At 50.7% G+C, this 8,679-nt stretch overlaps 1 protein-coding gene across 1 annotated transcript; it reads left to right on the top strand.

Moving 5' to 3' along the window:
- Positions 1-1,808: 1,808 nt before the first annotated feature.
- On the top strand, positions 1,809-5,380 carry LOC307193451 (BOLA class I histocompatibility antigen, alpha chain BL3-7-like). Its single transcript, XM_079935394.1, has 8 exons — positions 1,809-1,962; positions 2,292-2,561; positions 2,763-3,038; positions 3,658-3,933; positions 4,052-4,162; positions 4,593-4,625; positions 4,766-4,813; positions 4,976-5,380. The coding sequence occupies exons 1-8, from the start codon at positions 1,899-1,901 to the stop codon at positions 4,978-4,980; spliced, it is 1,083 nt and encodes a 360-aa protein (XP_079791520.1). The 5' UTR covers positions 1,809-1,898; the 3' UTR covers positions 4,981-5,380.
- The last annotated feature ends 3,299 nt before the right edge of the window (positions 5,381-8,679 follow it).

The raw sequence follows: 8,679 nt of genomic DNA, 5'->3' as shown, positions 1-8,679 counted from the left end.
ATATAAAATAATACTATGTGGTTATACTGAAAACTGAAAAGAAGCATTATCTGTATATGCTAAAATTATAATGCCAAGGTATATGGAATAAAAGTAAAATAAAGGAAGAAAAGAAAATGCCTGGGTGATTCTGCAAACAAGTAAGTGACTTTCAACTGCTATTTCCTTTCCTTAAGCTGAGTTTGTTTGTTTCTTTTAAAAAAATATTTATTTATTTATCTGGCTGCGTCGTGTCTTAGTTGTGGCATGCGGGCTCTTTGTTGTGGCACGCAACCTTCTCACTAGTTGTGGCACGTGGGCTCCAGAGCGTGAGGGCTCAGTAGTTGCAGTGTGTGGGCTCTCTAGTTGTGGCGCAGGCTCAGTAGTTGTAGCACGCTCAGTTGCCCTGTGGCACGTGGGATCCTAGTTCTCAGCCAGGGATTGAACGGGCGTCCCCTGCATTGGAAGGTGGATGCTTAACCACTGGACCACCAGGGAAGTCCCAAGCTGAGTTTCATTTTCAGAGTAAACAGATCAGCTCCATGAACTCTTACACATTTCTGGTAAAAGCTTAAGTTGGTACTAGCACTTTTTAAAAATTTATGTTTTTACTGAAGTATAGTTGATTTACCATGTTTTGTTGGGTACTAGCACTTTGGAACTCAAAATAGCATTATCTAGTATGGCTAAAGTGTATATACCATACTCCAGTATTTGATTTTTAAAATCCTGAAAGAATATTTAATTTTTTTTTTTTTTTTTTTTGCGGTACACGGGCCTCTCACTGCTGTGGCCCCTCCCATCGCGGAGCACAGGCTCCGGACGCGCAGGCTCAGCGGCCATGGCTCACGGGCACAGCCGCTCCGCAGCACGTGAGATCTTCCCGGACCGGGGCACGAACCCATGTCCCCTGCATCAGCAGGAGGACTCTCAACCACTGTGCCACCAGGGAAGCCCCCAAAATATAAATTTTATTTCATCATAACTTCAGTTCAAAATAATCAGTATGCCAGAATGGTATATTTTGGGGTGGTATTTTTCTGCTCCTCTTCAACTCACACAAACTCAGGGATATGGAATGAAGACAATTTTAAAACACAGCAACACAGGAGACACTGACACATGGTTTGGGAAAGTAAAATTTAGGAGCTTTGTGAGTATGATTGGCAGTGCTATTTAGGCACATTTCTGTATTGGTAAGGGCCAAAATCAGTTTTACAGATTAGATTCCTGATGTTTGCGGATCATAAAGATTGTGCTCCCCGCTATAGTTAACAAACACAGAGGAAACTATCCGATCCATATGGGAATCTCTATCTGGTGTTTTCAGGCACAACTTCTCCAGGTTTAAAGCACAAAACCCCTGTTCCTCCACCTCCATTCCCAGAGAGACCTCACTCTCTGGCATCAAGGTCCCTGGCGGCTGAGTTTTCTTCTAGAAGAGTCCAAGGGGTGAGAGATAAGGGGTGAGAGGCAGATGGTCCTGTTCAGCCACGATGGTTTCGAAAGAACACTGGAGGAAAAACTGGCTGAGCCCAATCTGGGCATGGCTTCTTGGTTTCCTCAGACAGCCCCTGGGCCAGGACTCAGAGAGACAATGTGACGAAGAGCATTCGGTGCAGGAGGAGCGGGATCAGGGCAACGTCCCAGAACTCGAGTGTGGCTCACTGGGTCTCTCTCAGGGCGGTGTCTGGGGCGGGGACGCTCAGTGTTGGGGATTCTTCATCTCCCCTGAGTTTCACTTTCTCTCTCACAGCCTGTGTCGAACCCTCCTGACTGGATACTCATGACGACGCCCCAGTCCTCACTCCCATTGCGTGTCCGGTTTCTAGAAGCCAATCAGCGTCCCTGCGGTTCCCGGTTATAAAGTCTCCACCGACCCGCACTCAGTTTCTCCTCAGACGCCGCGGTGGTGGGTCATGGCACCGCGAGCCCTCCTCCTGCTCCTCTCCGGGGCCCTGGCTCTGACCGAGACCTGGGCGGGTGAGTGCGGGGTCGGGAGGGAACGGCCTCTGCGGGGAGGAGCGAGGAGACCCCGGGGGTCGGGGGTCAGGACTCCCAGGGAAGGAGCTACGCCTCTGCCCCCCCACCCCCGGTCCAGACCCGCCCCCTCACCCCGGTCCCCGCCTCTCCCTCCCTTGCTTCCCGCCCCCTCTTCTCTCCCCACGGGGTGCCGGCCCTTCTCCGACCTCCACACCTTTTCCGTCTCACGAGCCCCTCGCCCCCTCCCCCCTGCCGGCCCCGTCACCTCGGACCCGGGGACCCGCGCCGGGAGGAGGGTCGGACCGGATCTCACCCCTCCCCGCCCCCAGGCTCCCACTCCCTGAGGTATTTCTACACCGGGGTGTCCCGGCCCGGCCGCGGGGAGCCCCGCTTCATCACCGTCGGCTACGTGGACGACACGCAGTTCGTGCGGTTCGACAGCGACGCCCCGAATCCGAGGATGGAGCCGCGGGCGCCGTGGGTGGAGCAGGAGGGGCCGGAGTACTGGGAAGAGCAGACGCGGGGCTGCAAGGACAACGCACAGATTTTCCGAGGGAGCCTGAACAACCTGCGCGGCTACTACAACCAGACCGATGCCGGTGAGCGACGCGGGCCCCGGTCCAGGTCACGACCCCCATCCCCAGGGACGGGCCGGCGTCGCCCCGAGTCTCCGGGTCCGAGGGTCACCCCAACATTGCGGGACCCGCCCGGCCCCGCGACTCGGGAGGAAACGGCGGGACTTTACCCGGTTTCATTTTCAGTTTGGGTTTAATCGCTGCGGCTGGTCGGGGCGGGGTCAGGGTCTCACACCCTCCAGGAGATGTACGGCTGCGACGTGGGGCCGGACGGTCGCCTCCTCCGCGGGTACAGACAGTACGCCTACGACGGCGCCGATTACATCGCCCTGAACGAAGACCTGAGCTCCTGGACCGCAGCCGACGCGGCGGCTCAGATCACCAAGGGCAAGTGGGAGGCGGCCGGTGTTGTGGAGCACCACAGAGCCTACCTGGAGGGCGCCTGCGTGGAGTGGCTCCTCAAATACCTGGGGACCGGGAATGACACGCTGCAGCGCGCAGGTACGAGGGGCCACGGAGCCTCCCTGGTCTCCCCTCGGGCTGGAGCTGGCTTCCACAAGGGGAGGAAATGGGGTCCCTGTGGGAACACTGCCCCAACTTTTTGTCGGGAGAGGGAGGAATCCGCCCAGGTTTTCGTATTCTGTACAAGACAGTGACTCGCCGGTGGCCTCACTTCTCTGAAAGACAGTGAAGGAATCAAGTCTCTTTGGGGAAGAAACAGGAAACCATCCCTGAAATAACTGACCAGCGGCGCCCTTTGACCCTGACCCCCATCTTGTGAACCATGACTTTCTCTCTCAAGCCTGTTCTCAGCCTAAGAACATCTTAGGAGGCCTGACTCTAGCTTTTCTGAGTCATTCAGCCTCCACCAAAGTCAGGACCATTGCTCTGTATTCTCCCCTTTACATGGAGCCTCCTACCTTGGCTTTCATCCTTATCACAGAACTTGACAAGGACTGGGAGATCTTCCCAGACCCCGGAGTCCAGGCTGGTGTCTGGTGTTTTTGCTGCTTCTTTTCAAACCTGTTGTGCCGTTCATTCTCAGGATGGTCACATGATGTTGCTTCAGTGGCCCATGAAGGTAACACTAAGTGTGAATTTTCTGATTCTTCCTCCTCAGACCCTCCAAAGACACACGTGACCCACCACCCCATCTCTGACCGTGAGGTCACCCTGAGGTGCTGGGCCCTGGGCTTCTACCCTAAGGAGATCTCACTGACCTGGCAGCGTGATGGGGAGGATCAGACCCAGGACATGGAGCTTGTGGAGACCAGGCCTTCAGGGGACAGAACCTTCCAGAAGTGGGCGGCCCTGGTGGTGCCTTCTGGAGAGGAGCAGAGATACACGTGCCATGTGCAGCACCAGGGGCTCCAGGAGCCCCTCACCCTGAGATGGGGTAAGGAGGGACATGTGGGGTGGAGCTTCCTCTCAGATAAAGCAGGAGCCTTTCTGGACACGTTCAGCAAAGTCAAGACTGAAGCCTGAGGAGTGGGCACCTTCCCTTCTCTTTGTAGAACCTCCTCCTCAGTCCTTCGTCCCCATCATGTCCCTCATTGTTGGCCTGATCTTGGTGGTAGATGGAGCCGTGGTGGCTGGAGCTGTGATCTGGAGGAAGAAGCACTCAGGTAGGGAAGGGAGGGAGGGATCTGAGTTTTCTTGTCTCACTGGGGGGTTCAAGCCCAGGTAGACGTTTGCCTGCCTCATTACTGGACAGTACCCTACACACACATGTGGAATATGGAGCTGAGTGCTAACACTTACCCTTTCGTAAAGTACATATGAAAATGAAAGACAGATTTTTCACCTTCATAATTCCAGTTGAGGGCCTGTTTCTCAGCACTTGGAGGTCAGAGGGGGAAGGTCCCGCTAAGGGCAGACTCCCAGGAGGGCAGCTGGTCCACTCCCCCCATATCTCCTTTCTTCATGTTCCTGATCCTGTCCTGGATTTTTGGTTACAGTTCTGGAAAATTCTCTGCGGTCCAGGACTAGGGGGTTCCTCTAGGATCTCAACTCAGTCTTCTCCCTGGCCTCTCACGTGAGGTTTTCTTCTTACAGGTGAAAAACGAGGGAGCTACGCTCAGGCTGCAAGTAAGTGTGGAGGGGCTGTGATTCCTGAGACCCTTGTAAGGGTGCAGACAGGAGGCTATAGGGGGCTCACCCTCCTAAAGTTCCTTCTCTAGTTTCTCTCCTGTGGGTTCTGACCACGTCCTGGTTTTGTTCTCCCCCAGGCAGCGACAGTGCCCAGGGCTCTGATGTGTCTCTCACGGATCCTAAAGGTGAGACCCTGGAGGGCCTGACTGGGAGAGGTGTTGGGGCGGAGGAAATGCCCCGGGTGGTGGGGAGCTTTGAATGGGACATTTGAGCATGTGGGGGGCTGTTGGGAAGGTCAGCACTTACATGACTGACCGGAATTTGTTCATGATTATTTTCTTTCACAGTGTGAGGCAGCAGCCTCGTGGGGACTGAGTAATGCACGATCCCACTATGTGGCTTCAGATCCCGTGACTCCTCTTTCTGCAGCTGCATCTGAATGTGTCTGTGTTCCTCGTAGCATAATGTGAGGAGGTGGGGAGACTGGCCCACCCCTGCCCACCACGACCCATCCCCACCCGGACCTATGTTCTCTTCCCTGATCCACTTGCCTGTTCCAGCAGAGGCAGGGCTGGGCCACCTCCATCCCTGTCTTAACTTCGTGGTGCACTGAATAATAATGTCTTAACTTGCCTGTTGGGAATAAAATCTGTATATGAATTTTGTTTTTTCTAATTCCTGCCATGAGGGGTTGATGGGATAATAAGGAGAGGATTCCTGAAGTTTGAGAGAGGAAATAAATGGAAGCACTGAGACCCTTCCAGAATCCGTGTGCTTGCTGTGCTCTGTCTGCTGCAGGTGGGACAGGAGGAGGCTGTGAGGAGCTGAGCGTGGACGCGGCCTGTGCCCATTCCGTGCTCACTGCATCTTGGGCTTTGAGGTGGTCACTCCTGGTCACATCTTCTCAGCTCTTTTGTCCTTGTCTCTTCAGAACTTTGTCCCACCAGCAGCTGTGATCTCAGAAGAAGTCACCAGGTGAGCCTCGGCTCAGGCCTGTGTCCAGTCCTCAGCCCCTATCTTTTGGGTGTTATTTGTTGTTTCTTTGTTTCTTTAGAGGTTCTTGCCTGAGTTTGTGTTTTATTCTCCTCTGGGTGTCCCCCACCTCTGACAGCTGGAGGAGTCGTTTGGCCTGTCATGGTCCCCACAAGGCCCAAGGCTGCCCCTGCACACAGGAGAGTCTGTGGTGTCCAGAGGTGGATTTTCAGATTCATCCAGCTCTTGCCCTTTGTCTAGGGTTTGATTGTTCTTTCCATATTTCCCCCAACCTTCTCAAAGGATCCAGATTCTGGAATTAGCAGAAAGGCGGGAAACCATAATGTCTCGTCTTAGGTAAGTTCCTGTCGGAATTCTGCTCTGCTCGCCTACCCACTCTCCCTGCCCTTAGCTCTAGTAATCCCAGTGCTGGCTCCAGTACAAACTCATGGATTTATAAAGCAGAGTCTAGGACTTCCCTGGTGGTCCGTTAGTTAAGATGCTGCTCTTCCACTGCAGGGGGCTTGGGTTTGATCCCTGGTCAGGGAAGTTCCACACCCTGTGTGGCCAAAAAAAAGAAGAAAAAAAAAAAAAGTAAAGCAGAGTCTAATTTAGGTTTATATTTGGTTGGAAAATAGGACCCATAAGTCAAGGGTCATTGTTTTCTGAAAAGAAAAATATACTTGTGTGAGGCAGTGCGGAGGAGGGTTGGTTGGTGGGAAGGGGAGAACAGCACTTGTGAGACAAACACCGGCAGCACTGACGTCAATGTGAGTAGATGTTGTTCTGTAGCTGCCACAAAACAGCATTTGGCCTGAGGTCACATTAATAAAGATACTGTCTCTAGAATAGGGAGGTGCTTTACATTGAACATTCACTCAGCTGATACCGGTTGTGTGCCAGATATATGACACAATGTTTTGCATCTGGGAAACATTGAAGTAAAAACAGAAAAATTGCTGGCCTTGTGGAGCATGTATTCTAGTGGGAAGAGACAGACTATGTGCCATCAGCATAGTAAATAAGGAAAGTGTTCTGTTACAAGGGGATACGTACAGTGGAAAAGATGCAGTGGAGAAGGTGATCCAGAGTGTGAGTACGGGGACAGGGAAAATGGGTGTTTTACTAGGGTGGTCAGGGAGGTCCTCACTGGGAAGGTGACCTTGGAGGAAAGATTTGAAGGACATGAGGAATTATCCCTGAGGATGTCTGGAGGAGGTTCTTTCCAGGCAGAGGGAACCTCCAGGCAAATGCACCAGGGCAGGAGCATGTCTGTGTGTCCCAGTTAAAGTGAGGAGGCCAGTATGGCAGGAGCAGAGATTAATTGAGATGAGATCAGAGGTACAGCCAGACCATGTAAGGCCTGGAGGATGCTGGAAGGGTTTTGATGTTTGCTCTGAGGGAGATGGGAGTTAGAAGATAGTTTTGAGCAGAAGAGGGAGATGGTATGACTTCTTGATTTTTTTTAAAATATTTTTATTTTATTGGAGTATAGTTGATTTACAGTATTGTGTTAGTTTCAAGTGTACAGCAAAGTGATTCAGTTATACATATACATATATTCTTTCTTTTTTAGATTCTTTTCTCTTATAGGTTATCACAGAATATTGAACAGAGTTCCCTGTGCTATACAGTAGGTCCTTGTTGGTTATCTATCTCATACATAGTAGTGTGTGTGTGTTCATCCCAAGCTCCTGATTTATCCCTCTCCCCCACGTTTCCCTTTTGGTAACTGTAAGTTTGTTTTTTGTTTTTTTTTTTTTAAAGAAGATGTTGGGGGTAGGAGTTTATTAATTAATTAATTAATTTTTGCTGTGTTGGGTCTTCGTTTCTGTGCGAGGGCTTTCTCTAGTTGTGGCAAGTGGGGGCCACTCTTCATCGCGGTGCGCGGGCCTATCACTATCGCAGCCTCTCTTGTTGCGGAGCACAGGCTCCACACATGCAGGCTTAGTAGTTGTGGCTCACGGGCCTAGTTGCTCCGCAGCATGTGGGATCCTCCCAGATCAGGGCTCAAACCTGTGTCCCCTGCATTAGCAGGCAGATTCTCAACCACTGCACCACCAGGGAAGCCCTGTAAGTTTGTTTTGATATCTGTAAGTCTGTTTCTCTTTTGTAAATAAGTTCATTTGTATCTTTTTTTAAAATTAGATTCCACATATTAGTGATATCATATGATATTTGTCTTTCTCTGTCTCACTTACTTCACTTAGTATGATAATCTCTAGGGCCATCCATGCTGCTGAAAATGACATTACTTTACTCTTTTTTATGGCTGAGTATATTCCATTGGACTTCACCTTTAAAAGCATCACTTTGGGGCTTCCCTGGTGGCGCAGTGGTTGGGAGTCCACCTGCCGATGCGGCGGACACGGGTTCGTGTCCCGGTCTGGGGGGATCCCACATGCCGCGGAGCAACTAAACCCGTGCGCCACAACTACTGAGCCCGTGCCCCTAGAGCCCATGCTCCACAACAAGAGAAGCCACCACGAGAAGCCCGCGCACCTCAAGGAAGAGTAGCCCCCGCTCTCAGCAACTAGAGAAAGCTCGCGTGCAGCAACAAAGACCCAACGCAGCCAAAAATAAGTAAATAAATAAATAGTATCAGTTGAGGATTTATAAGAAGAAAACCAAGTAAAATACTGAATTGAAATAGTTATTTTAAAAAGAGAAAATAGGCAAAATTAAGAACAAAACATAGTTGTCTGAGATATGTCACTGCAGACAAAGGAGAGATTTAAACAATCTTAAAACTGAAGAAATTTATGTCAATGGAAAAGACTTAGTACAAGTCAATAAGTTAAAGCAGTTATAAAAATTGTTTCCCTTCAACCTTATCCAGAATGTTTTAGAGATTAAGTCCTACCAAACCTTCAAGGAAACCTAATGATCTATATAAAATATTCAAGAGGAAAAAGAAATATAGGTTGTATGTAAAGTATGCCCCAACCAAGTTGGTTTTAAAACTATTATCCTCTTTGGAACCTGCACTTTGGTTAGGTAAACAAAACAAACAAAACACCTTGTTCTTGTTGCTAAGAGCTACACGCTGCACATCTGGAGGTGAGGAGTCCTAAGGTTT

Source organism: Stenella coeruleoalba (assembly GCF_951394435.1).
Source record: "Stenella coeruleoalba genome assembly, chromosome: 10".
Classification (NCBI taxonomy): domain Eukaryota; kingdom Metazoa; phylum Chordata; class Mammalia; order Artiodactyla; family Delphinidae; genus Stenella; species Stenella coeruleoalba.
The sequence above is the reverse complement of the archived record's forward strand: the minus strand, read 5'-3'. Positions and strand labels throughout refer to the sequence as shown.

Excerpts from the sequence above, each read along its gene's own strand:
- LOC307193451 (XM_079935394.1), top strand. The coding sequence starts at position 1,899 with ATGGCACCGCGAGCCCTCCTCCTGCTCCTCTCCGGGGCCCTGGCTCTG. Across the intron at positions 2,562-2,762 it reads CTACAACCAGACCGATGCCG|GGTCTCACACCCTCCAGGAG; the intron begins GTGAGCGACGCG and ends GGGCGGGGTCAG. Across the intron at positions 3,039-3,657 it reads TGACACGCTGCAGCGCGCAG|ACCCTCCAAAGACACACGTG; the intron begins GTACGAGGGGCC and ends CTTCCTCCTCAG.